At 44.3% G+C, this 27,970-nt stretch overlaps 2 protein-coding genes across 3 annotated transcripts; both read left to right on the forward strand.

Moving 5' to 3' along the window:
- On the forward strand, positions 1-24,294 carry c2cd3 (C2 domain containing 3 centriole elongation regulator). Its single transcript, XM_082966636.1, has 35 exons — positions 1-226; positions 732-1,001; positions 1,112-1,269; positions 2,328-2,530; positions 2,631-2,797; positions 4,464-4,596; positions 4,843-4,995; positions 5,150-5,288; positions 5,533-5,648; positions 7,347-7,550; positions 7,731-7,840; positions 8,045-8,163; positions 8,322-8,453; positions 9,857-10,100; positions 11,680-11,921; positions 12,291-12,442; positions 12,582-12,823; positions 12,986-13,165; positions 13,389-13,572; positions 13,885-14,057; positions 14,181-14,313; positions 15,083-15,257; positions 15,360-15,453; positions 16,082-16,162; positions 16,272-16,907; positions 17,111-17,449; positions 17,659-17,797; positions 18,452-18,516; positions 18,646-18,848; positions 19,050-19,183; positions 19,416-19,562; positions 19,736-19,926; positions 20,159-21,056; positions 21,224-21,329; positions 23,328-24,294. Exons 1-35 carry the CDS (start codon positions 175-177, stop codon positions 23,460-23,462), a joined length of 6,849 nt encoding a protein of 2,282 aa, XP_082822762.1. The 5' UTR covers positions 1-174; the 3' UTR covers positions 23,463-24,294.
- Positions 24,295-24,484: 190 nt separating this feature from the next.
- LOC106581201 (dicarboxylate carrier UCP2) lies at positions 24,485-27,895 on the forward strand. Of its 2 annotated transcripts, XM_014163102.2 has the most exons (8): positions 24,485-24,798; positions 25,010-25,122; positions 25,238-25,453; positions 25,738-25,945; positions 26,087-26,290; positions 26,507-26,608; positions 26,695-26,875; positions 27,016-27,895. In XM_014163102.2, exons 3-8 carry the CDS (start codon positions 25,328-25,330, stop codon positions 27,128-27,130), a joined length of 936 nt encoding a protein of 311 aa, XP_014018577.1. In that variant the 5' UTR covers positions 24,485-24,798; positions 25,010-25,122; positions 25,238-25,327; the 3' UTR covers positions 27,131-27,895. The 2 variants fall into 2 exon arrangements, with proteins under 2 accessions (XP_014018577.1, XP_045559722.1); XM_045703766.2 differs by lacking the exon at positions 24,485-24,798 and having other exon boundaries at positions 24,830-25,122.
- Positions 27,896-27,970: the final 75 nt, after the last annotated feature.

Genomic DNA, 27,970 nt, shown 5'->3' on the forward strand with positions numbered 1-27,970 from the left:
GCAATGACACAACTTCCCACAGTGCACCACGGGATAACAGCGGCAGTCTTTGGATTAGAGGCGGGACTGAGGAAAGTTAACAAACGTTGTTGCTCAGGGACAGTTTGCACTGACAACTTGTTTACATAATGTAATTTAGGTTTAATATTGTCATATCACATTTATTGGTAAGGAATGAAGACAAAAAAATGGAAGTCTACCAAATGTGGAAGCATCAGGAGGAAAGGTAGCTAGCTACGACCAACGTCAATCTCATTAGCTAGTTAACGTTATGCTGCTGGCTGTGTGGTGACTGGTGAAAAATGTAGATTGTTATTTGAAGCTGCTTGCTGCTAACTAGTTAGTTGCATGCTAATGACATGGATATAGTGAACACTTACAACCGCAAATGATGGACCTAGTAGCTAAGCCAATTTCTGTCGCTTGTTTGTTGTTGTTGCTAGCTAGCTCTGGTCCATCGAGCGACAACAACAACAACAGATAACGTTACCTGCACTGACTTTGTTTATTAACGTTAACTGGCTCCATATACTTTTGTGCGCCAGATTAAATATGTTTCAAGGGTGCTAAATTTCTCTTCGCGGTAGGAGCAGGGTGTAATTTCTCCAAAATACGAAATAACGACTTTTTACCGCCTTGTGTCCAGGCGCATGCCTCGTATTGTACATCCGACTCATGCACGTTGACCTGAGCTAGTACTGTAAGGTACATTGACAATATTTGTTTTGCAGTCCCCAGTGATGTGTCCCCAACCACAAGCCTCCCTCCACTGGTTGAGGGTCAGCTGCGATGCTTTCTACGAGTGACAATAAGCAGAGTTTTATGGACAGTCCCCAAGCCTTCCCCGACAACTTTTATCAGATTGCGCTGGTGGGGAGAGTCTTCCAATGGGACCCAGTTCAGACCACGGGATGGGTCACAAACAACACAGAAGACTGTGAAGTCCACAGCTCGCTTTCCCATCCGATGTGGACCGAAGCAGTTCACATCCTACTTAACAGGTAACTATTGCATGCATGGTATGCCACATTGTGTGATCCAAGCTGTCTTCAGAATATTCAAATTACCTCCTGATGTTGTTGATTTTTCCCTATATTTCCCTGTATTACAGATATGGGCTCTTTGGTGCTGGAGGTGCTGACAAAGCCAGAACACCTGCCAATTGCTCGTGCTCAGGTTGCTGGGATTTCTTGTCTCTCTCTGTCACACTCCATCAGTGGGTTCTTCACCCTGGTGTCTCCAATGTCTGAGAAGCTTGGAGAATTACAGGTAGGGAGGCTGCAACCCAATTGAAAATGTGTTATTTAATTATGATAGATGCTATGTGGTTTATCTTGCTTTCCCAGTGTGGTGGCTAATTTCTGCATTACCAAATGAGGAGAGTTACAAACACACCAGTCCGAGTTAAGTACATCTTTAATAATTAAGATACTTTTGCAAAAGCTCTTGACCTTCAATAATGCACTCTCTTGAATGAACCATTGAATAAGGTGATTACACAATGGCTGCAGAGATATTTTATAGCAAAGATACACCCCTTTCAACGTACGTTGACGAACCACAAATCTTAGTAACAGTTCAAAGGTTAAGTTTGTATGACAAATATCCATAAAACACAGCAGACAGTAACTGCTATGTCAACAGGGTTCATTATGTGTCTGGTCTCCCTAGAACCGTCCCTCCCTGGTACGGTATAGAACAAAACCATTAGCTCATGTCCTCTGGAATGCTTTTTAGGCGTTCTTATCAAAATACACCATAAATCTCCTTTGTCAGTGCTATCTCATAGTGGCCCATCCTCAGTAAAACACCTTTTGTTCCCACTCCTGGACAAGCTCACTGAGGGGAGTGACCCTCTAGGCCATATACTATCACAGGATAAGTGCGAGATCTAAGAGAGGACATACAATGTTCCCAGACACTGCCATAAACCTCACCACAATAAAGAAAAGGAGGGAGTGACTTGCTCACAGACATTGTGGAGACAAGTCATTGGTTCCCCATTAATCACGCCATCCCTTCACATGGTTTAAGAATAGGTAAAGACACATTCACATATAAAAGACAAGTCTGACCTCTCCCCTCTCTGGGCCCCAAGTCTCTGAGCCCCAGCTAAGGGAAACGTGCAACTGAAACATACCAGAGTCCAAAGGACACTTTCTAATGACAAGTATCTCACATAAGCATATTATACTAATAAAACATCTTAATCATCTATGTTACCCAACCAATTCTGATTCATCCACCACACCAGGCTCTCTGTTAAAAGACATCTGTGAATTGGATGAGTCTACATACAGATTGTTCTTGATTAACATTTTTTTCAGGTGTCGCTTGCTCTGGAGGCCCTGACTGAAACGTACGACAGCAGCTGCTCAGTTCCCACCACAGACTTGAGTATCGAAACGGCTGTGTCTGCATTCAGGTCCACAGTGAAGCCAGCATCTCAACCAAACATTCTGGTGGTGCCCTCCTTGTCCAGACCACTCTCTGTCAACAGTGGGAAAGAGTCAGGGAGCAATACGCCAAGGTAGACAGTCTACCTAATGTCATAGACCTACTGTCTGTTCAAGCAGCTACTCTCTCTCTCTCATTTCAGTGATGCTTTCATGCTTTTGTAATATTTTTAGAGGGAAAGACCATTTGTACTTCCAAAATGCCCAGATGGAAAAAAAGACTGACTTGGCAATTGAGAACCAAAAGCCAACATCAAGTAGATCTCAACATGGACAGGGAGCGGCAAATCCCACAGTGCAGGAATCAACTCACGGACAGACCACCAACGACATACTTTCAGGTTGTAGCTTACTACAGCATCATGATGTACATACTGTAAATGGATCGTATACAGGGCATTTGGAAAGCATTCAGACCCCTTGACTTTTTCCCACATTTGTTACGTTACAGCCTTATTTACATAAGTATTTAGACCCTTTACGCATTACTTTGTTGAAGCACCTTTGGCAGTAATTACAGCCTCAATTCTTCTTGGGTATGACGCTACAAGCCTGGCACACCTGTATTTGGGTAGTTTCTCCCATTCTTCTCTGCAGATCCTCTCAAGCTCGTTCAGATTAGATGTGGAGCGTCGCTGCACAGCTATTTTCAGCTCTCTCCAGAGATGTTAGATCGAGTTCAACTCCGGGCTCTGGCTGGACCACTCAAGGACATTGAGACTTGTCCCGAAGCCACTCCTATGTTGTCTTGGCTGTGTACTTAGGGTTGTTGTTCTGTTGGAATGTGAACCTTCGTCCCAGTCTGAGGTCCTGAGCGCTCTGGAGCAGTTTTTCATCAAGGATCTCTCTGTACTTTGCTCCGTTAATCTTTCCCTCGATCCTGACTAGTCTCGCAGTCCCAGCCGCTAAAAAACATCCCCACAGCATGATGCTGCCACCACCATGCTTCACCATAGGGATGGTGCCAGGTTCCCTTCAGAAGTGACGCTTGGGATTCAGGCCGAAGAGTTCAATCTTGGATTCATCAGGCTAGAGAATCTTGTTTCTCATGGTCTGAGAGTCCTTTAGGTGCCTTTTGGCAAATTCCAAGCAGGCTGTCATGTACCTTTTACTTCCGTCTGACCTGATTGGTGGAGTGCTGCCGAGATGGCTGTCCTTCTGGATGATTCTCCCATCGCCACAGAGGAACTCTGGAGCTCTGTCAGAGAGACCATCGGGTTCTTGGTCACCTCCCTGACCAAGGCCCTTCTCCCCCGATTGCTCAGTTTGGCCGGGCGGCAAGCTCTAAGAAGAGTCTTGGTGATTCCAAACTTCTTCCATTTTAGAATGATGGGAGGGCGCTGTGTTCTTGGGGACATTCAATGCTGCAGACATTTTTTGGTACCCTTCTACATCTGCATTGCTTGCTGTTTGGGGTTTTAGGCTGGGTTTCTGTATAGCACTTTGTGACATCGGCTGATGTAAAAATGGCTCATACATGTATTTGATTGATCTGTGCCTCGACACAGTCCTGTCTCTGAGCTCTACGGACAATTCCTTCAACCTCATGGCTTGGTTTTTGCTCTGACATGCACTGTCAAATGTGGGACCTTATATAGACAGGTGTGTTCCTTTCCAAATCATGTCCAATCAATTGAATTTACCGCAGGTGGACTCCAAGTTGTAGAAACATCTCAAGGATGATCAGTGGAAACAGGATGCACCTGAGCTGAATTTGAGTCTCATAGCAAAGGGTCTGAATACTTATGTAAATAAGGTATTTCTGTTTATTGTTTTTAATACATTTGCAAAAATGTCTAAACCTGTTTTTGCTTTGTCATTATGGGATGTTGTGTGTAGATAGATTAGGAAAATGTTTTATTTAATACATTTTATTATAAGGCTGTTACGTAACAAAATGTGGAAAAAGGGAAGGCGTCTGAGTACTTTCTGAATGCACTGTATGCGTACAGTAGAGAAACTGTCTATCTTCTGCTAACATCCCTACTGTATCCTTTCCTGTTTTAGTTCTTTTAGAGCGTGGAAGCAAGCTTAGAAATGCCATGGTGGTATCAGCTTTAAAGTCTGACATGGATTCTGAACTGGCTCTGAAAGACACTCCTCTACCTCTTCCAAAGGACAACATAGGAGCACCACCAATGTTAGTATTAAACTGAGATCAGGGGCCGTATGTATCAAGCGTTTTAGAGTACGTAGGAGTGCTGATTTATGATCAGTTTTGCCCTTTAAATCATAAGGAATAAGACTACATGGATAGGAGGAATCTGATCCTACATCAGTGCACCTACTCTGAGATGCTTGATACATATGGCTCCAGTCCTTTTAAAAATCTCTCTCATTGACGTATGCGTGGCTTAGGGAACTTGTCTTGTTTTTGTTTCTCTAGGCCGTCCATTCCTCCCTGTGGGAGGCTACTGCAGAACATTCTGCATGCTGACTCCAGTCTCCTGCAGTCTCCCCACAGTCCCCCAGACTACCTCAGCCCAGACTGCACTGCTGCTGACACTGAGAACAGGGCAGTGGATCTGCTGCTGGGCAGGTAGCATTTACCCCCATCTTAGCATATTAAGAAACAAACAAAACTGTCTTTACCTATTAATTGGTACCAAGTTGATTAAACGTTGTAGCTGTATAAGTAACTGTGCAGTATAGTTCTATAAGTAACTGTGTCGTGTTCTCTCTCCTTTTGTTAGTTTGAACGGATCTGCTCTCCCTGTCTGGGATGGAGAGGGCTCTCCTCCTGATTCTTTCCTCAGTGTGTATGGAGACAGTGAACTCAATGACCCACAGTATGACCAGAGCCTGCTAGAGAACCTCTTCTACAAAGCTCCTGTGAGTGTCAGCCACTAGTCAGCAACACCTGTCCTCTGTTTGCCAAGGAAACAATGGGTGGCCATCTGCACTCTTTTCTAGTCCTTAATAATAATATAAAATTCACTTATAGGTACGCAAGTTTGAAAAAGCAGGATCATGGAAAAGATGCATACCTGCACTCTGTTTACCAATATTATCGTATATGTTTACATTGGCAATACTGTAGTCTTTAGGGTCACTATTTTACCTCTGTGTCCTTCAGATGTCTAACAGCAGTCCAAGTGATGACGACAAGGATGGTCCTTCTCCAAAGAAGAATCTCAAGAAGAGGGGTGATGATAAAGAGCTGAGGCACTCTGGTCCAAAGAAAAGTGGAGGGTCAGTTATACTAATTTTTGCTGTTGTCTACTAGTGTCTCCATCTTTACTTTGTAAAGATACACTGCTCAAAAAAATAAAGGGAACACTTAAACAACACAATGTAACTCCAAGTCAATCACACTTCTGTGAAATCAAACTGTCCACTTAGGAAGCAACACTGATTGACAATAAATTTCACATGCTGTTGTGCAAATGGAATAGACAACAGGTGGAAATTATAGGCAATTAGCAAGACACCCCCAATAAAGGAGTGGTTCTGCAGGTGGGGACCACAGACCACTTCTCAGTTCCTATGCTTCCTGGCTGATGTTTAGGTCACTTTTGAATGCTGGCGGTGCTTTCACTCTAGTGGTAGCATGAGACGGAGTCTACAACCCACACAAGTGGCTCAGGTAGTGCAGCTCATCCAGGATGGCACATCAATGCGAGCTGTGGCAAGAAGGTTTGCTGTGTCTGTCAGCGTAGTGTCCAGAGCATGGAGGCGCTACCAGGAGACAGGCCAGTACATCAGGAGACGTGGAGGAGGCCATAGGAGGGCAACAACCCAGCAGCAGGACCGCTACCTCCGCCTTTGTGCAAGGAGGAGCAGGAGAAGCACTGCCAGAGCCCTGCAAAATGACCTCCAGCAGGCCACAAATGTGCATGTGTCTGCTCAAACAGTCAGAAACAGACTCCATGAGGGTGGTATGAGGGCCCGACGTCCACAGGTGGGGGTTGTGCTTACAGCCCAACACTGTGCAGGACGTTTGGCATTTGCCAGAGAACACCAAGATTGGCAAATTCGCCACTGGCGCCCTGTGCTCTTCACAGATGAAAGCAGGTTCACACTGAGCACGTGACAGACGTGACAGAGTCTGGAGACGCCGTGGAGAACGTTCTGCTGCCTGCAACATCCTCCAGCATGACCGGTTTGGCGGTGGGTCAGTCATGGTGTGGGGTGGCATTTCTTTGGGGGGCCGCACAGCCCTCCATGTGCTCGCCAGAGGTAGCCTGACTTCTATTAGGTACCGAGATGAGATCCTCAGACCCCTTGTGAGACCATATGCTGGTGCGGTTGGCTCTGGGTTCCTCCTAATGCAAGACAATGCTAGACCTCATGTGGCTAGAGTGTGTCAGCAGTTCCTGCAAGAGGAAGGCATTGATGCTATGGACTGGCCCGCCCGTTCCCCAGACCTGAATCCAATTGAGCACATCCGGGACATCATGTCTCGCTCCATCCACCAACGCCACGTTGCACCACAGACTGTCCAGGAGTTGGCGGATGCTTTAGTCCAGGTCTGGGAGGAGATCCCTCAGGAGACCATCCGCCACCTCATCAGGAGCATGCCCAGGCGTTGTAGGGAGGTCATACAGGCATGTGGAGGCCACACACACTACTGAGCCTCATTTTAACTTGTTTTAAAGACATGACATCAAAGTTGGATCAGCCTGTAGTGTGGTTTTCCACTTTAATTTTGAGTGTGACTCCAAATCCAGACCTCCATGGGCTGATAAATTGGATTTCCATTGATTATTTTTGTGTGATTTTGTTGTCAGCACATTCAACTATGTAAAGAAAAAAGTATTTAATAAGATTGTCTTTCATTCAGATCTAGGATGTGTTGTTTAAGTGTTCCCTTTATTTTTTTCAGCAGTATATATTGAACATTTCAAAATGAATTTAAGTCATTGTACAGTAATGAACCTTCTGTGTCAGCCTGGACTCAGAAAATGTGCAGACTCCAGGGACTGGGGATATGCTTCCTGGGCTGTGTATGGACCAGCTCACTGTCCTAGGTGAGGTCCGGTTGGCCAGAGTGGTGATCCACTCCCTGACTGTGCCTGCAGACAGCACCACCAATACACCTAAGAAGATCTCTGGCAAAGGGAAACCTCCTCGACCCCTCTCCTCTAAGAAATGGTATTCACCATAATGAAACATGCCAATGGGCACATTCGTTTTGCATCGCTCGGTTCCCTTTAGGATGCAAAACTAACGCGCCCAATGTTTCATATGTTTGTCTCCCCTTTTGTTTGATTACCATTATAATACAGAATACCTATGTCTGCTCCTGCTTCATGTCTGTCTCTCTTTTCATAGCTCCTATTTTGTGGAGTACCTGTTCCCCGTAGCTTCCAGCAGGCATGATCCTAGTCAGGCCATGGCAGCAGAGGTGACACGAGTCTTCTCTAGTAAAGTTACAGGAGGAAGTAAGACTTTAACACTTTAACAAAGATTGTGTCCTTTATGGCACCCTGTTTACTATATAGTGCACTACTTTTGGTGCCATTTGTGTTGTTGACACATTTCTTTAGCATTATCAGAGAGTTTGATATTTCAATTTGTATTGTGAATTATTAGGAATGATAACATTAAGGTTTTGTTAAAGATGTCTGTCTCACTCTGCATTGTAGTGGTTAACTTCCAGCAGCGCAATGTGTTTCCAGTCCACTTCAGTGGGTCAACTATTGAGCAGTGGTGGGGAACAGAACTCACATTTAACATCTACTCCAGAAAAAGCTCCCAGAAGAAAGTATGTGGACACTTGTATGACAACAAAAATCTACTCTCTTTTATGTTTTATTGTACAGTAACCAAGCCTCTGTGCAGCTTTACCCAAGTTATGTATTTATAGATCGCATATAGATGGTATATTGCACCTGAATGGATGTGTTCTGTGTTGTTCTGCAGCCTGTAGCCATTGGCAAGGCTGTGTTCCCCCTCCGCTGTCTACTGCAGAGGGAGCAGCTGAGTCAGACTATCATTCTGCCTGTCCAGAGTCTGCAGGGGACTGGTGAGAGCCAGGACATCGGCCCCCTCAAGGTGAGCCTGCCTGCCACTGTCCGCCATTTTTTCTACATCCCAAATGGCACCCTATTCCCTTTATAGTGCCATACTTTTGACCAGAGCCCAAAGGGAATAGGGTTACATAGAAAAGATGGTACTATTTGGGACACAGCCTTTGTTACGTTCATCATATTTAGGAGGTTGTTGACATGTTGAGTGTAGTGTTGGAATATTACTCATTATCGGTGGACTCAACAGCCTTGGTTTCTCAAATGACTGCCTCGCCTGGTTCACCAACTACTTCTCAGACAGAGTTCAGTGTGTCAAATCGGAGGGCCTGTTGTCCGGACCTCTGGCAGTCTCTATGGGGGTGCCACAGGGTTAGAATATGTGGACAACTACAAATACCTAGGTGTCTGGTTAGACTGTAAACTCTCCTTCCAGACTCACATTAAGCATCTCCAATCCAAAATTACATCCAGAATCGGCTTCCTATTTCGCAACAAAGCATCCTTCACTCATTCTGCCAAACATACCCTAGTAAAACTGACTATACTACCGATCCTTGACTTCGGCGATGTCATTTACATAATAGCCTCCAACACTCTACTCAGCAAATTGGATGCAGTCTATCACAGTGCCATCCGTTTTGTCACCAAAGCCCCATATACTACCCACCACTGTGACCTGTATGCTCTCGTTGGCTGGCCCTCGCTTCATATTCATTGCCAAACCCACTGGCTCCAGGTCGTCTATAAGTCTTTGCTAAGTAAAGGCCTGCCTTATCTCAGCTCACTGGTCACCATAGCAGCACCCACCCGTAGCACGCGTTCCAGCAGGTATATTTCACTGGTTATCCCCAAAGCCAACACTTCCTTTGGCCGCCTTTCCTTCTAGTTCTCTGCTGCCAATGACTGGAACGAGTTGCAAAAATCACTGAAGCTGGAGACTCTTATCTCCCTCACCAACTTTAAGCATCAGCTGTCAGAGCAGATCACTGCACCTATACATAGCCCATCTGTAAATAGCCCATCCAACTACCTCATCCCCATACTGTTTTTGTTGTTGTTGTTGCTCCTTTGCACCTCAGTATCTCTACTTGCACATTCATCTTCTGCACATCTATCACTCCAGTGTTTAATTGCTAAATTGTAATTATTTCTCCACTATGGCCTATTTATTGCCTTACCTCCCTTATCTTACCTCATTTGCACATACTGTAGACTATAGACTTTTTTCCTATTGTGTTATTGACTGTATGTTTGTCTATTCCATGTGTAACTCTGTTATTATTTGTGTCGCACTGCTTTGCTTTATCTTGGCCAGGTCGCAGTTGTAAATGAGAACTTGTTCTCAACTAGCCTACCTGGTTAAATAAAGGTTAAATAAAAATAAATAAAACAATTATCTCAATAAATCTCACGTCTTTGTTTCTCCAGGTGTCACTTGATCTGGCTGCAGACAACAAAGATTTCTCATCAGCCAATGGTCAAAGGTCAGCTGGAGCTGGTTACAGAGCCCCCTCCCATGCCCTGACCAGTCCCCAGAGAGAAGCTAGCCCCTCAAGGGTGGACATGACAACCAGTAGGCCTCAGCATCACGACACTAGAGGGGAGGATATCCCTCTATCTACTGTTAATAATAGATATTCCAGGATGGGAAAAATAACTGTGGCCCCTCAAGGTCAGTAAAGGAAGAGAACATGCTCAACTCATCCTTGTGTGTAAAGAATAAAAAGACTACTAGGAACAAAAATCAATCACATACAGTTGAAGTTGGAAGTTTACATACACTTAGGTTGGAGTCATTAAAACTCATTTTTCAACCACTCCACAACTTTCTTGTTAACAAACTGTAGTTTTGGCAAGTCGGTTAGGACGTCTACTTTGTGCATGACACAAGTCATTTTTTCAGCAGTTGTTTACAGACAGATTATTTCACTTATAACTCACTGTATCACAATTCCAGTGGGTCAGAAGTTTACATACACTAAGCTGACTGTGTCTTTAAACAGCTTGGAAAATTCCAGAAAATGATGTCATGGCTTTAGAAGCTTCTGATAGGTTAATTGACATCATTTGAGTCAATTGGAGGTGTAGCTGTGGATGTATTTCAAGGCCAACCTTCAAACTCAGTGCCTCTTTGCTTGACATCATCGGAAAATCAAAAGAAATCAGCCAAGACCTCAGAAAAAAAATTGTAGACCTCCGCAAGTCTGGTTCATCCTTGGGAGCAATTTCCAAATGCCTGAAGGTACCACATTCATCTGTACAAATAATAGTACGCAAGTATAAACACCATGGGACCACGCAGCCGTCATGCCGCTCAGGAAGGAGACACGTTGTCTCCTAGAGATGAACGTACTTTGGTGCGAAAAGTGCAAATCAATCCCAGAACAACAGCAAAGGACCTTGTGAAGATGCTGTAGGAAACGGGTACAAAAGTATCTATATCTACAGTAAAACGAGTCCTATATCGACATAACCTGAAAGGCCGCTCAGCAAGGAAGAAGCCACTGCTCCAAAACCGCCATAAAAAAGCCATACTACGGTTTGCAACTGCACATAGGGACAAAGATCGTACTTTTTGGAGAAATGTCCTCTGCTCTGATGAAACAAAAATAGAACTCTTTGGCCATATTGACCATCATTATGTTTGTAGGAAAAAGGGGGAGACTTGGAAGCCGAAGAACACCATCCCAACCGTGAAGCAAAGGGGTGGGAGCATCATGTTGTGGGGGTGCTTTCCTGCAGGAGGGACTGGTGCACTTCACAAAATAGATGGCATCATGAGGGAGGAAAACATCTCAAGACATCAGCCAGGAAGTTAAAGCTTGGTCGCAAATGGGTCTTCCAAATGGACAATGACCCCCAAGCGTACTTCCAAAGTTGTGGAAAAATGGCTTAAGTACAACAAAGTCAAGGTATTGGAGTGGCCATCACAAAGCCCTGACCTCAATCCTATAGATAATGTGTGGGCAGAACTGAAAAGGTTTGTGAGAGCAAGGTGGTCTACAAACCTGACTCAGTTACACCAGCTCTGTCAGGAGGAATGGGCCAAGCTGAAATAAATCATTCTCTACTATTATTCTGACATTTCACATTCTTAAAATAAAGTTGTGATCCTAACTGACCTAAGACAGGGATTTTTTTACTAGGATTAAATGTCAGGAATTGTGAAAAACGGAGTTTAAATGTATTTGGTTAAGGTGTATGTAAACTTCCGACTTCAACTGTAAATGTTTTTCTTATGGCCCCACAAGGTCCCTCACCTCTCACCAGCCTCCAGACATCTCATCACAGACCTCAGGCCCATCAGGTGGTGGAGGAGGACAGTGAGGTTCTGCTGCATGCTTTGCTCATGGTGCCTAATGGAAAGGACTTTAGCTGTGGACCCATGCAGCCTCCTAATGTCTACCTGAACTGTAAGCTCTTTGGCCAGGATGAGACGTCCAGATCAGTGATCAGCTGGGGCCAGACAAACCCCTCGTTCAACTTTGTACAGGTAACTGATGGAACAGATTAATTTTATACCCAGTCAGCGTGATGTTGCTGAAGGCAGAGGAGGCTGGTAGGATGAACTGTAGGAGTCTTGGCTCATTGTAGTGGCTGGAATGGTTTAAATGGAACGGAGTCAACATGTAGTTTCCATATGTTTGATACCGTTCCATTGATTCCATTCCAGACATTACAATGAGCCCGTCCTCCTACCAGCCTCCACTGGCTAAGGGTATTCATATCATAGGTGATGAAAACCCCTCCCAAATGGGCCCTCAGCCTAGTCAAAAGTAGTGAACTATAAAAGGAATAGGGTGCCCTTATGATGTGATTCTGTCTGCCTGTTAGATGTGAGTTTAAATACTCTGTTTCTCAGGTGGCTCCTGTGGCCTTGACCTCAAGGCTACTAGAGAGGATGAGGAACAATGTGATGGTGATTGAGGTTTGGCAGAGAGCAGGAAGCTTAGGGCAGGATCGGCTCCTAGGGCTGGTCAAACTACCCCTCCACCAGTTCTACATGTCCTTCAGGTGAGGGAAAGGTTTGATACATTATCTTGTTATAACTCAACCTTTGTACTATATATAAATGAGTCATATAACACCTGTCATTATGGAAACAACTACTCAATACAATGTATTTTTGTTTGATTCTTCTTTTGTTTTTCAGAGATCCCAAGATTTCCCACCTTCTGCTTCAGGCTCAGTACCCAGTGTTAGGGGTGGACAGCTACATGCCAGTCATTGACGTGTTTTCAGGCATTATAAAGGGCAACCTCCGGGTGCTTCTAGCCATGGGTCTATCTGTCCAAATAGTATCTCTGCAGCATATGAGGGATGAAGAACTTGGCTCTGTGTCTCATCTCCCAAGACCATCCCATTTGCTGGATCACCAACCACACAAGGAACAACATTTTATTAGCTATTCATTTTTTTTCTGTCTTTAAAATGTTTTTAATGCAAGTTGTTTCAGGATTTTGCTGCTCAATGTTATTCATACAAGTCCAGGATTTCAGGGTAAATTAAATTCCAGCGGTCCTTGTAACAGTTTTATCCTTGTTATCCTCCAGGTGAAGCCGTCTCCCGAGGAGGCTATGAGAGAGCACCTGTTTGTGGTGAAAGTGGAGAGAGTGAAGGGGCTGACACCACTACAGTCTACAGTCTGGGGGGAGGCTGACTGTTATGTCCAGTACACCTTCCCTACTCAGGAGGAGCCTCCTGCTCAAAGTCTGGACCCAAATCTGTTAAACGGCAGTAAGCAATAGCTCATGTTTAAGTTTCTTGTCTTTGGCTGCATCCCACCATATACCCTTTATAGTGCAGTGCATTTGACCAGGGCCCTTTGTCTCAATGTTATAACAGTCAGCACTGCACTAATATTTTTCTTGTTCTAGCCTTGAATACACATTTGACATGAGGGTTTGAGGTCTTGTCTGTTTATCCTCTGCTAATGTACTGTCATTTCTCTCCTCTCTAGGTGTGAATCTGAGGCAGTTCCGTACCACCACTACCCTGTGTGTTCCTGACCCAGTGTTTAGCCACAGTGAGAGTCACGTGCTGCTGGCTCCTGTAGAAGTCCCAGTCCAGAGAATGCTACTCAGCTCTTTCTCCAGCCAGGGCCTGGCCAACGGAGGAGGCATCCCGTTTGAAGTGTGGTGCAGGTCAGTCTGTGAGCCCTGGTCAAAAGTAGTGCACTATATAGGGAATTAAGTGCCATTTGGGACAGAACCTGTTATGTCTCTCCTGACCACTAGAGGCCAGTATACACGACGTAACATTGTTTTAGCCTGGTCCCAGGTCTGTTTGTGCTCTTGTCAACTCCATTTCTGTCATTGTCAAGCCATGTTTGATGACAAGTTGACATGATGGCACAAACAGATTGGCACTCAAGCTTCCATAGTTCTTTTAGACTTCACTTTAAGATTTGGAATTTAGTGGTGGTTTAATAGAATTTATTTGACCCACCTTTGTAGGTACTATTACCCAAATGTCCGGGACCAGCTGGTGGCTAAAGGGATGCTGCCCCTGTCAAAGCTGTGTGCCATGGTGACCATGCAGAGACAACAGCCCACTGAAGCCCAGGTCTTCTCCCTTCCGCTGATGCCCAGGACTGACAGCCCTGCTGGACACCAACCTCAGCCCTCAGGTAACACACACAGGCACTCCTTTTGGCAATGCTGTACTGTACTTACAAAACCTGAAATCAAGACACTTTCCTTACATACATACAGTATTTGATCAGTTAACTTTGTTGTATGTACTCTCCAAGGATTGCTTGATGTGTTTGTTCATTACAAACAACGTCCGTTGAGATCTGATGTAAGGAGTGGGGCGGTTGCCTCTCAGGTGGTGACCATGGTGGTTCAGGTGCACAGGGCAGCAGGACTACAGGCAGCAGCACGGTACCTCCATCTCTCCCTCTCTCTATTCCAATCATTGGAATATTCTGCGTTTTTTTTATTTATTTAACCTTTATTTTAAAAGGGATAACATTGAGACCTAGGTCTCTTCCAAGTACGCTCTGTATAATACTTATATATATATATATACACACACTTAAAATATGAAAACACAGTCATGGTAAGCACAATTAAAACTTCACAAATCACCCAGAAAACGGTTACATTCTTCCACAAATAAGTCCACAATCAATACTTTAAATTACCCGAAAGGAACCAGAACATCAAGATGAAATATATTTTGAATCTTGTTACAGAAATACAGTGCATTAAAACTAAAAGCAGATTTACCTAGCTCGGTGGAGACCATAGGAACCTCAAGTTAACCAATCCTGTGAACATGTTAGGCAACTCAAGTGTCTATACTTCAACAGCAAAGTTAGATAAGACAGAAGTTTATGAAGTAGGGCCTTGTAAACAAAAAAGGACTAATGTAGAGATTTACGCGTCTTTAGCGAAGTCCAGCTACCTTTTGATACAGGATCCAGTGACAAGTATCAAAACTGTCACCTGTAACAAAATGAAGGGCACTATGGTAGATGGCATCCAAAGGTTTAAGGGTAGTAGGAGCTGCACTTTGATAAATATTCACTGCATTTCAATTGGTTCAAACAAATCAAAGACCTTTTTATGTCAGCTGTTGTCACAAAGTGCTTTACAATAAATGTGCATTTAAACTCAATTTGTTTCTAACAAACATACACTCCCACAGGGCTTTGTCAGAGCAAGATGAAACGTTTCAGTACTATGCTGATGTTGGGGTGAACGTGTATGTTACTGTTCATCTCTCCTTCCTGCCTGAGAGTGAGAGGCGCAGTACCCGTGTGGCCGCCAGGACCTTCTGCCCAGAGTTTGACCACCACACCGAGTTCCCCTGTGAGCTGCAGGTGATGGAACTCACATGATGTAGATGAATGCCTGTGTTGTTGTCACAAGTTTTCCTATGGGACAATAAAACAATCATTTAATTAATTCATTGGTTCATGCAGGTCCAGAGGAGCTCTGGGGAGACCTGCAGCCTGGCTGAGCTCCTGCAGGAGGCCACAGCTGTCTTCACTGTCTGGAATAGAGATAGTCGCAAGGGTGAGGAAGCAGCTGCAATGGGATTTAGTCATACAATCAGAATACTGTCTGCATGAATGATTTTATTTATTAATGTATTTGTTGGGTGCAATTGTGAACAAAAGCCATATCAGACATTAATATATCCAATTGACAATCATGGGTTCACTGCAGCTCAAGTACTCGATCCTACAAGTTGTATATTTATTTTATTTATTTATTTATTTCACCTTTATTTAACCAGGTAGGCAAGTTGAGAACAAGTTCTCATTTACATTTGCGACCTGGCCAAGATAAAGCAAAGCAGTTCGACAACATAAAAAAACACAGAGTTACACATGGAGTAAAACAACATACAATCAATGATACAGTAGACAAAAATAAGACTATATACAATGTGAGCAGATGATGTGAGATAAGGGAGGTAAAGGCAAAAAAGGCCATGGTGGCAAAGTAAATAAAGTATAGCATGTAAAACACTGGAATGATAGATTTATAATTTGAAGAAATATTAACGTCAATTGTTACAAGGAAATGTTATTATACAATTTAATTTCACAGTTTGCGCATCTTCCTAATGTAACACTGATGGAAACTTGATCCAATGTGATTTATGTATTTATGCATTTTGTGTGTTTTATTACTGCAGTGATGGTCAGCCCGAGATCAAAGAATACTCTGTTGGGTACAGTGAGAATTCAGCTGGCTGATCTCATCCATAAAAGAACAGGTTCAGTATGCTGTGTAATACACTCAGTCAGTGCTGTTATAAGGTCAGTGGGTCAGTCTTTACCAACCAACAGATTGCTAACAGTACAGTATGTGTCGTAAATTCCCAGGGATCAGTGGGTGGTTTGGAGTGTCTCTGCCGAGGGACCTGACCTCATCTCCCAGACATCACATATTCGTGGGTGGCCTGGACATCTCCATCAACTTTGCCCACCATGCAGATAGAGAGAGGGTCGTCACTGCCGCCCAGGGCTTGGGCTGGGAGGTGGGGAGGGAGGAGGAGGAAGAGGAGCCACCCAATGAGGGAGAGATGTGGGCTGAGACTCAGAGGACGGTGTCCCTGACCATGTCCATACCCAGAGCTTGGCTGCCTGTCTACTGTCTCCTTCTGCCTGGACACAGCGAGCTGCAGCGCTCCACCTACTGCTACTTTAGATATAAACTCTACGACGGAGAGGCCTTCTGCTCCCAGCTGAGACACCCTGGCCTGTCTGTGGAGGAGGAGGGAGGTGGAGGGGAAGAGGGCCTGGCCACAGTGGCCTTCAGAGGAAGCAGGACTGTGGAGCTGAGGAGCAGCCAGCCCCTGCTGTGGTACCTCCGGGAGGAGAAGCTGGAGATTCAGGTGTGGGTGGCCTTTGGGAAGGACAGGAGACCTAGGCCTCATGACATGGACCGGCTGGTGGGCTCAGCCTTCGTGGACCTCTCCTCCCTGGCCAAGATGGCAAGGCACAAGCTGAATCTCAGTGGTACGTAATACTAATAATACATTTAGTAAAAAATAAGACATTTTATTTGCTCCTTTCAAGATACTAAATAGCACAGTACTGATATAACTAACAGTCAATGACGACCTCAAACTAATCATTGACTATCAAGCCTTTGTAAATGCTATGTTGTAATATAATGTTACATAAGGGTCATCAGTAACACCAGTGTTTTGTTTGTGTAGGTGTGTACCCCCTGTTCAGGCGCTCCGCCCCAGATCTGAGTGGAGCTGCCCTGAGGGTCCACATCACCCTGACCCCTGGATCCCTCCCAGAGCCGCACACACCTGGAGGAGGGGACAGCCGGGACCAGGAGAACTGTGACAGCCAGGGAGAGGAGAAGGAGGGAGGGCAGGGAGTCCCCTCATCCACAGCAGCTGTGTCCAGACAGTCTGGAACACCCAGCAGACACCAGATCAAGTCCTCAATGAGTGTAGAGCCTTCACAGCCCTCCGAGGTCAGCATGGAGGACACGTTCACTGTCACCATCACTGTGGACAGAGCCATGCACCTCAGTCTTAAAGGTACACAGATTGCCTCCCAAATGGCATCCAATTTCCTATTTAGTGCACTACTTTTGACCATTGCCCATAGGGCACCGTTCAAAGTAGTGCCCTATATAGGCAATAGGGTGCCATTTGGGACACATCCTTCCAGTATGGTCATCCATTTTGATTGTGTCCTTTAACACTTTGTTGATGAGTCTGATGGTTGTGTTGCGTCTCCTTGGCAGGCTGTCCTCTAGCTGAGCGTAGTGGAGGGCTGCCTAGTTGTTGTGTGTCCTACGTCACGACTGACTCTGCTGAACCAGTCACCACAGCTCTCATAGCAGACAGCCACTGCCCCGTCTGGGACCACCAGCAGGAGTGCAGGTAGACTACCTGTGTACCATCTATAGCTTACTTCAGAGGTTTAGACAACACAGGGGTTAAAGTTCTCCGTCACTGAGACAGATTTACGTCATGTGGATTCTTTTTATTTAATTTTTTATATTGAAAAGGACTGGAATTGGTCAAACTCAGTTTGATACATTTATATAATCACCCTCTTTCCCTTAAACCATGATGGTCATTACTTTTTGGTATGAAAGGGGATACAATACCAATCACTTATCGCAGGCATTTAGCTGATGTCCTTCATTACGATAAGCAGACTATGCTAGAGATTGGAAATAAAATAAAGGTTTATTTTGAAAAAAAACTGGTGCACATTAATGTTATAAACGTATTGTTCTATTTATCGTTATCGCATCAATTCAGGCAATTTATCGCAATATGGATTTTTTGGGGGGGATATCGCCCATCTCTGGTCATGGTATTTATTTTTGTTTTAAACCATATGTGTTGCAGGGGTTATGTAATATTCAGGTTTAATGGGCCCAAAGATGTGAAAGATGAATCCATATTAAGGATTGTTTGGATGATTATGAACAAATGTGCTGTTGATATTATTGGAACATGCCTAGTTTAGAATGCCCTCTGTCAGACCGTGTCACGCTGAACTAATATACTGTTTGATAATCACAGGCTGTCAAAGCAACTTCTTCTGGATCCACAACAGTCCCTGGTGTTCAAAGTCTGGCACAAAGGCGGTACAGTACAGCGATGTAGTAACACAGTAATACTCTAGCTATCAGCCAACAATTCTTGAAGGGGTAAAGTTAGTGTTGTTTTAATGTTTAATTAATGCAGTTCATTGGTCCTGTGTCTTGTCTTGTTAGATGTGGAGCGGGTGATTGGGTTTGCCTCAGTGGACCTGTCCCCTCTCCTGTCAGGCTTCCAGTCAGTGTGTGGCTGGTACAACATCACTGACTTCAATGGCCAGTGCCAGGGCCAGCTCAAAGTGTCTGTCACCCCACTTATGGGAGTCCAGGAGCTGCGGGGTCAGAGACAGGCTGTTTGTGACGGCAACAAAGACTCCTCAGTGAGTACAGCAGTGGCTTTCACTGTTAGTCTGTATTAGGTTCTTCCTAAAGCATCTTAGTATTTAGTAAGTAGGTAAGTAACCTTGTCTGAGCCAGAATGGCTCATAGCAGTCACAAAAGGATTTGAGTGCATCAGTGTTTTGTACTACTTGCATATCTTTGTGGGTTTAACAGCCGTGGTGCATGTGTTTATTTGTCAGGCTCTGTTCCAGACCCTGCCCTTCTATTACCACACAACAGCCACGTACAGCAGCTTCCCCTCCCACGTCAGCCGCTACACAGAGCAGAGGATCAACTCCACACCCCACCACCTAGACAGGCTGCTGCCAGAAAGGTACTGTAGGGCTCGTCTCTAGCTCTGTTCCTCACAATTCTTTCTTTAACATGCAAGTAATCCATTTCAATGAGATGCAACATAAAGTGTATGGTATCATACAAACCTACCCTAAATTCACTTTGGAGAACCACTTGTAATGGTGTTACTTTTTTTTCTTCCTGGTCTCCTTTTCCTCCTGCTCTCCCCCTCCTCCCCCTTTCTGCTGTCCCCCTCCTCCCCGATGTCTCAGGTCCAGTGAAAGTGACCGGCATGATGAGCACATGGACAGGGTGCGACTGTACCACCAGAGTCTTCAGGAGGGGGGAGTGGGCCACCCCACCAGTGCTGCTGCGGGGGACGCCCACTCCTCCAGTTCTGTTCTGTTCTCAGCACTCCGGTAAATGATTGGACATTAGGTCTGCATCCCAAATGGGACCCTATTCCCTATGTAGTGCACTACTTTTGACCAGGGCCCATAGGGCGGGGCTGGACTGTGTTTACTCTACCCACACAGAAAGTATCACCGATGTAACTTTTCAATAAGGTATGTGCTTGTTGTGTTTTTTCCAGGAAAAACCTAAGTGAGTTGGATGACATCCAGAGGTACTTCAGCCATAAGCTGTCCACCCCTACCTTCCCCTCTCAAAGTGAGCAGGACCAGCGCTCCAGACTGGACGAGCACCGGGTCTCAGACACAGACTCCTCCCAGCTCCTTCTCAAGTCCACCTGCCTGGTTGGGGAGGTTAACAAACTCATCAGTGGTGAGATGCTCTTCACCTGATTAGTCCCAAATGGCACCCTATTCCCATAGGGCTCTGTTCTAAAGTAGAGCACTATATAGGGAATAGGATGAGATTTGGGATGCATACCTATTCAAAGGGTGTCCAAAATATGTTACTTCATGTCTACGTCTTGGGGATTGCCTTGTTAATTTATTATTATTATACTGTTATTAGAGTCAGGCCACTCAACACATCTCTTTCCTTTCTCCAGGTCTACAGGGACATCATCGCATGGAGAAAATACCTTCTAGCCCCCAGAACAGCTCAACAACTCCCCCTGTTCCAGATGACCACCACCTGCCTGAAGGCTATGAAACATTCCCCCAGAGTGCTCCATGTTTCCATAAAGCATCAGGATCCCCCCAGGAGGACTTGTCTCCTGTCCCTTCACCTGTATCATGTATCTATCAGGAACACAGTGATTCTCAGGCTGATGAAGAGGAGGAGGACAAGGCCCCTGCATCTGAAGATGATGAAGGAGGAGGTCCCAGAGAGGAGGATGGAGATTATGAGGAGACAGTGGTAGAGCCCAGGCCTCTGAATGAGGTTACATCTCTAACAGACAGAACCAGCCCCTGGACCAGCCTGCTGTCAGACCCAGACCTAGCCTCTCTGGAGAGTCTGGAGACACCAGAGGAGCACCAAGCCTTGGACTACTCCTACCACCCCAGCCTCACCCAACAGGACAGGGAGAGGTTAGATCTGCAGACTGACACCCTGCAGGCTTGCAGCTCTAGTGAGCCCATAGGCAGCAGACTAGAGGAGAGGGAGCAACATGTTAACTCAGAGTTCTCTCATGGACCAGACGCAGACGAGGAGGAAGACACGGTGAGTGATGGTGAGAGGACACTCCAAACCTCTGACAATGAGGCAGCACTACATCAGGAGTCCATCACTGCTGCTCTACATGAACAGTCCCTATTGTGTAGTGGAGAGACTGCTAGCAGGGTTCCTGGTGACAGAGATGCTCTGTCAGAGGTTGAGACCTCCGGGTTGTTGTACGACACAGCTGCTTTCTCAGATGAGGACACAGAACATGTTGTTGTCACATCTGACAAATATCAGCCAGAAACGTTCCTACACAAAGAAGACACCAGGAAGTCTAAACAGTATCCTTGCATTGTCAGCGTTGTTTTCTTACCTCTTTGTTATTCTAACTGTTTAGCTTAAGCAGAGTTTCATTGATATAGTGTTTACAGTTTTAACATGGACCCAAGAATAAATACAGTACTTGCATGCTTGGTTTTTGCTTGTTCCTTAACTGCCTTTTGTCCAGCTCTGACCCTGTGGAGATCCCTAATTTCTTCCTCTCATCTCACCACATGGAGGCTTCTATGAGAGCTCTACGCATAGCACCTGTCTTCCCCCTGGCCTCTGACCCAGTAAGTACAGTACCAGCCCTCTCCCCTCTTTCTCTGCTTCAATCTCCTTTTCTTCTGCTTCTGGGTTGAGCCTGAATATGCTATTATAACAGGTTTTTGCAAGTCTAGACATGAGTAACTGAGACACAGATCAACATTTAGAGTAGTAACAAATTCCACTGTAAAATGATTGATTGTTGCATTACAAGCCATGGGTTACAGAATATTGAGACATTCATTCTATCAGGCGCGTGTATGGAGCACGCTGCTGACTAATAAGGAAACTGTCTCTACAGTCTTGAAGTTGCCAAGTCATCATCTTCCAGTGCTAATATTCTGTCATACCAATGCCAAAGGAGGACATAGTTACTAGTAGGTCACTATGTGCCATTCCTCATCCAGCTTGGCTCTCGGCGAGTAAAGGGGGCCAGTATAGGAGTCGCACAGTCTTTTTTTTTTTTTTTTATATACCCCTTTTTTCTCCCCAATTTCGATCTTGTCTCATTGCTGAACTCCCCAATGGGCTCGGGAGGCGAAGGTCGAGTCATGCATCCTCCGAAAAATGACCCGCCAAACCGCGCTTCTTAACACCGGGCCGCTTAACCCGGAAGACAGCCGCACCAATGTGTCAGAGAAAACACCGTTCAACTGACGACCAAGGTCAGCCTGCAGGCGCCCGGCCTGCCCCAAGAAGTTGCGAGAGCGCGATGAACCAACTAAAGCCCCTCCGGCCAAACCCTCCCCTAACCCAGACAACGCTGGGCCAATTGTGCACTGCCCTATGGGACTCTCGATCAAGGACAGTTGTGATCGAACCCGGGACAGTAGTGACGGCTCTAGCACTGCGATGCTGTGCCTTAGACCGCTGTGCCACTTGGGAATCCAAGAGTGCACCAGTCTAGACCAGTCTAGTGACTGCAAGAACTGAGCCAGTCTAGTGACTGCAAGAACTGAGCCAGTCTAGTGACTGCAAGAACTGAGCCAGTCTAGTGACTGCAAGAACTGAGCCAGTCTAGTGACTGCAAGAACTGAGCCAGTCTAGTGACTGCAAGAACTGAGCCAGTACAGCAGCTAGTAGTATGAGGCCACCGCCTGCCTTAAAATATAGTTCTATGGTGGGGGCTTTTATCATGAGGAACTGTCCTTCCTGCCCTGAGGATTAGTCCAACTCTTTAGCAGTGGGGTGATCTTTCTGAAATGGTTGCATTGCTATTGAGCTAAGGAGAAGATAACCATTAAGCTCATCTCTAGAGAGAGGGAGAGACTCAGGGCACTCAGCACGCCATTGGCTGAAATATCATAAAACAAGAACCCTGAGTGTCTTTCCGTCTCAGCGTTGTTGACCTTTAACTGTGGGGTCACAGTCACTGGGCTGATATGTCTGTCTGTGTGGTAACACACTTGGCAGTCTGGCTATGGGGGATTTAGGCCTACTATTTGTGAGAAATCAACATTATCTTTTATCATTAATAGCTCAGGAGTTGTTGTTCTAATGCGTAATCATTAGGGTTTGGCTCATAACTCAGTTCAACAGCTTAAACAACTGAATGGCAACTGTGGTGATAGGGAGGTATGCCTGCTTGTCTGGGCCCCTGCGTCAGACTGGCATGTCTGGGGGTGTGAAGGTGCAGTTGTTTATCACGCAATGGGACTACAGAGTTCGCAGGACATGTCATAGAACTGGTTCCAGCTAGTCACTCAATGCTAAAGGAAACTAGTTCCAGCTAGTCACTCTGTGCTAATATTAGCACAAACATCTGACCAGCCCTTTTAAGAGTAGAGTTCAGCGTGATTGATCACATATGTACGTATTTGACCAATGTGGGGCTGGTTCTGTTTGATGGAGAAAGGACTGACTCATTAACACACAATGGTAGACATTTAAATCTTTGCGTTTTCACGTTTTTTTATCTCCCAGTATCTCCATTTAAAGCTTAATGATGCATTTTGTTTGCTTGCAAACTAGGAACAGTAGGCCAGTTTCTATGCTAAACAATTGATTGAATCTCTTTTTTGCAGAAAAATACCTCTCTTAGACATGGGATTCTTTGTCGGCGCGTTCCTCGTCCCAGGCCCAATATACCACCGTCGTCCATGAAGAAAGACGAGACCAAGAGAATAGCAAAGATATTTGCATCTCATTTTAAGGACTAACATTAGCACTTTCTCTAAATGCTATTTGATATTGTGTGTCGTGCTGTATATAAGGTTGATTGTATGTTTTCTAAAGGTTTATGAATGACCACACATCTTGATTACATAAGTGGCAGCTCATGGACAGTGCTTTCTAATAATGTAAAGAATATGTACATTTCATTTAAATAGTTTTTATAAATTAAATGGTTTGCCAGTGTAACTGATATTTTATTTATTTATTATTAGGTGTGCACCCATGATCACTGATGTGGGAGACTCCCATAGCCTTTAAGGATTATTGTCACAGGGGAAAACATTTTTTCAAGTAGTCAAAAGGGTGTCAAGTGTTGACCCCTTGTTGTCCTTGTTTTTCCCAACAAAGTGATGAACAGTTTGTTCTTAAAATGACGTCACCTTTGTTTGGATTTCAACAGCTGTCATGGTAAGTGGGCTAGTGTTAGGATATGAATGTTGTTCTATTCTCTGCGTCACCAGGCAGTCGCACACTATTCAAGAGCCGCTTCTGTTCCTGAAACCAGAGACTGTAGGAACTTCTGACAGTGAAAACATGCACTAGCTCAGGCACACAGCCTCTCAGGGACATGTATGGATTGGCTCAGCGGATGGGTCCATGGGTGTTTTTTTAAACATAGCATTATGGAGTGTTACATAATTATTATAAAGTCTAATTTAGGTCTGTGCTATTTCAACACGTCTTATTGCCTTGGCTCCCTGCTGCAATGACATTCATTGGATGTAAGACCTTTTGAGTTTAGGACAACTACTGTATCTTGCATATCGGCTGTTCAGTGTAACTGAAAATTACATAAATGTATCAAAGAGTCTTGCATTTTTTGTGCAGATATAATTCAATGCATATGTTTAAGGTTCAACAGAACATTGACTGTTGTAAACCGTGAGACTGACTGACATGTTGCATACTGTCTTGTACTCCCAAAAGGGAGAAATAGTTTATATGAACCTTTCATCATGATTTGAATATACATTTTTGTAGTAATGTTTTTGACCAAAAAAGAAGCTAAAGGCAGTTGAAAGTGTGGAATCTTGACTCATTTGGTTTGAATCGGTAACAAAATCAGATCATTGTCATCGCATACTAGACAAATCAATGAGCCAGTCATGTGTCAACATATCTCATGTACGACACGAGCTTGCGCATACTTTTCAGGTCAATGTATGTCATGGAACTATGTGTGACAAGGGACGGGCAGGCTATAATAATCCACACCCACCCCTGGGCGTGAGAATCAAATCCTAACTCTCTCAAGCCAGTGCTCCTCAATAGAACCTCCCAATTCAAATTTTGGATTACAGTACTTTTCATTCCAATCAGGTAAGCCTAATGTTATACCAAAATGTGTTGTATTGCTAGTTTGTTCAATATCCACTTTGCCCATCTAATGTCTGCTTCACATTTATCTACAGCTTCAATTTAGAATTTGAGATATGACCTAAATTGTAATACATTTTAAAAGCTTATTTTAAATTTACACATGCTTATAGGGCATGCCAAAGTATTTTTTTCATGTTCATATGTTTCACAGGCGGTGGTATGCTTTTTTGGAGCAATTTTATGGAACAACAAAAGACAGGATCTTACATTCATAAAGATAACTTTCCAATACCTGAAACTTGAATATCACTTGCATCTGTCTAAGTAAGTGAAATTTGGGGTGCTTACAATAATCATTCAATGAATACTGACTAAAAAGCCATCTTTATGTGTTCCTTGATTCATTCTGATTACTTACTATTTGCTCTATTCTCTTTAGGAACGGACAGAACCTATTAAACTACGGTCTATCTACTGTACTTGTGAGACCTTCAGTACTCTTTGGGAAATTATCTGCACCATCTCAGTCATGGCTGGAGTGAAGCCCACAGACTTGGCCCCTACAGCTGCTGTTAAGTTCTTTGGCGCTGGAACTGCAGCCTGTTTTGCTGACCTGATCACCTTCCCTTTGGACACAGCTAAAGTTAGGCTGCAGGTGAGAGCGTGCACATGCTTTACATACAGTACAGTGATATTTGCAACCATGATTATGCTTAAAAAGTAAGTAATGGTTTCTGTTCCATTATCTTCACTAGTTTACTATTTAGAACGATGAAATGTATTGGACATGTACTCTTAAGTGGTATGTTAGTATGGCCATTGCAATGTAGCCATGTTCTACATAATGATTATGTAAAGGTATTCTGTCTTGATTGAATTGTGTCACTAGGATTACTTTCAATACAAAGATGAATTAACACTTGTGTTTGTCTGTCTTAGATCCAGGGCGAGTCCAAGTCCTCTGAAGGGAAGATGGTGGTGAAGTACAGAGGTGTGTTTGGCACCATCAACACCATGGTGAAGACAGAGGGGCCCAGGAGCCTCTACAATGGCCTGGTGGCAGGTCTCCAGAGACAGATGAGCTTTGCCTCGGTCCGCATCGGCCTCTATGACTCCATGAAGCAGTTCTACACCCGGGGAACAGACAGTACGTAACCTAACAGACATGTTCAGTCTATTTATCTTTCAAATACATTTCTGTCTGATTTAGTGCAAGTAGAATATCATGAATGTGGCTGGGTGTTTTGACTGCATCTCTCATCCTCGCTACTCCTCTCTACTCTCATAGATGCAGGCATTGGGAGTCGGCTGATGGCAGGCTGTACGACCGGGGCCATGGCAGTAGCCTTTGCTCAGCCAACAGATGTGGTGAAAGTGCGGTTCCAGGCTCAAGTCAGGGGAGCAGAAGCGGAGGGGGTGAAGAGATATAGTGGCACCATGGATGCCTATAGGACCATCGCCAGGACTGAGGGCATCAGAGGGCTCTGGAAAGGTAGGCCTAATGCAGTCTGAATTTCAGTCCAATTAGGAACATTTGCTTTACATGCATAAAAGATCGAATCCCCAAGCTGACAAGGTAAAAATCTGTCATTCTGCCCCTGAACAAGGCAGTTAACCCACTGTTCTTAACTGACTTGCCTAGTTAAATAAAGATAAAAGATGATTCCGTAATTGTAATTACCAGTTTCATTCATCATTTTTCTTTCAGGTTGTGGCCCAAACATAACTCGTAACGCCATAGTGAATTGTTCGGAGCTGGTGACTTATGACATCATCAAGGAAATGATCCTGCAGTATAACATCATGACTGGTAAGCAGGCATGTGATTTGTTTTACATCACATAGGGTACATATGAATCGTTTCAAGTACTTCAAAGTGTTTTGTTGTTTTTTCAGATAACCTGCCCTGCCATTTCACAGCAGCCTTCAGTGCTGGTTTCATCACCACTATTGTGGCATCTCCTGTAGATGTAGTGAAGACCCGGTTCATGAACTCTTCAGCTGGAAAATACAACAGTGCTATTAACTGTGCTGTTACGATGATGAGAAATGAGGGACCCAAAGCCTTCTATAAAGGGTGTGTAGTAATCAAAAGCCATTTCTAAATTCCAATTGCTTTCAAATCATCTTTGGCTGAATCAAGATACCTAGATATGAACAGTGAATTAAGCAAATCGTTCTGCTTGGTTAAATAGTCTGATTCTCCTTCCCCTCCAGGTTCATGCCTTCTTTTCTTCGCCTTGGCTCCTGGAACATCGTAATGTTTGTCACATATGAGCAAATCAAGAAACACGTGATGAGAGCACAGCAGTCCTGGGAGTCTCCTATCTGATCTGTCTCATCCTGACTGACTGTGTGGATTTCTCCTACTCACTATGATGTTCAAGCCATGACCTCCTGTATAGGCAGAGCACATTTTCATCTAAAGGAGGAACCACACAAGTATTAGCCTGGTCCCTGATATGTTTGAGTGACAAGGAGCTGGCATGATAGCACGAACAGACTGACACTCAAGCTACGAGTCTGACTTCTGTACAGGAAAGTACGATGTGTGACCCAACGTGTCTCCATGATGCCTTGTCCCAGACAGCGAGACCATGGGCCACACAGAGACTATTGATACAACTTTGTGACTCAATAATGGAATGATAGTGGTTTATCTAACTTGCGTTTAGGTTAGGGATACTGTATTATGCTTCCTCGCTGGTCGATAAGGTGCATAATGTGACCTTCAAATGTTATTTAAGTTGTGTTATTTATAATAACTATTTGTAACGAATGAGAACTTTACCTCCAAATATCCATGATCCTGGTGGTTTTGGATTCATAAATAATCCAACATTCTAGTAAGCAATGCAATTTAATGGTTATTACCTTTTAGATAAGGAGGTGGTACTGTGCATTTTACAACTATGTGAAGTTGTTTGATATTTTATTACTGCTGATATGCAGTAACTGCAATTTTGGACCAAGCCTTGAAGAGTCCAAAATAATTATGAATATAGGATTTCCTAAATATGTTATTTATTATGTCCTGTTATGCTATTTTAGAAGTAAAATATTATTTTTTCATTAGTAAAAGAACTGAATTTCAGAATGGCTGTCTGTGGTAGCCTTTTCCTGCTTAGTGTTCAGAGGTGCGTCACAAATGACACCGTATTACCTATTCAAA

Source organism: Salmo salar, chromosome 20 (assembly GCF_965601325.2).
Source record: "Salmo salar chromosome 20, fSalSal1, whole genome shotgun sequence".
Classification (NCBI taxonomy): Eukaryota; Metazoa; Chordata; class Actinopteri; order Salmoniformes; family Salmonidae; genus Salmo; species Salmo salar.

Excerpts from the sequence above, each read along its gene's own strand:
- c2cd3 (XM_082966636.1), top strand. The coding sequence starts at position 175 with ATGAAGACAAAAAAATGGAAGTCTACCAAATGTGGAAGCATCAGGAGG. Across the intron at positions 7,551-7,730 it reads CCCCTCTCCTCTAAGAAATG|CTCCTATTTTGTGGAGTACC; the intron begins GTATTCACCATA and ends CTCTTTTCATAG. Across the intron at positions 7,841-8,044 it reads TAGTAAAGTTACAGGAGGAA|TGGTTAACTTCCAGCAGCGC; the intron begins GTAAGACTTTAA and ends TCTGCATTGTAG.
- LOC106581201 (XM_014163102.2), top strand. The coding sequence starts at position 25,328 with ATGGCTGGAGTGAAGCCCACAGACTTGGCCCCTACAGCTGCTGTTAAG. Across the intron at positions 25,454-25,737 it reads CAGCTAAAGTTAGGCTGCAG|ATCCAGGGCGAGTCCAAGTC; the intron begins GTGAGAGCGTGC and ends TGTCTGTCTTAG. Across the intron at positions 25,946-26,086 it reads CTACACCCGGGGAACAGACA|ATGCAGGCATTGGGAGTCGG; the intron begins GTACGTAACCTA and ends CTACTCTCATAG.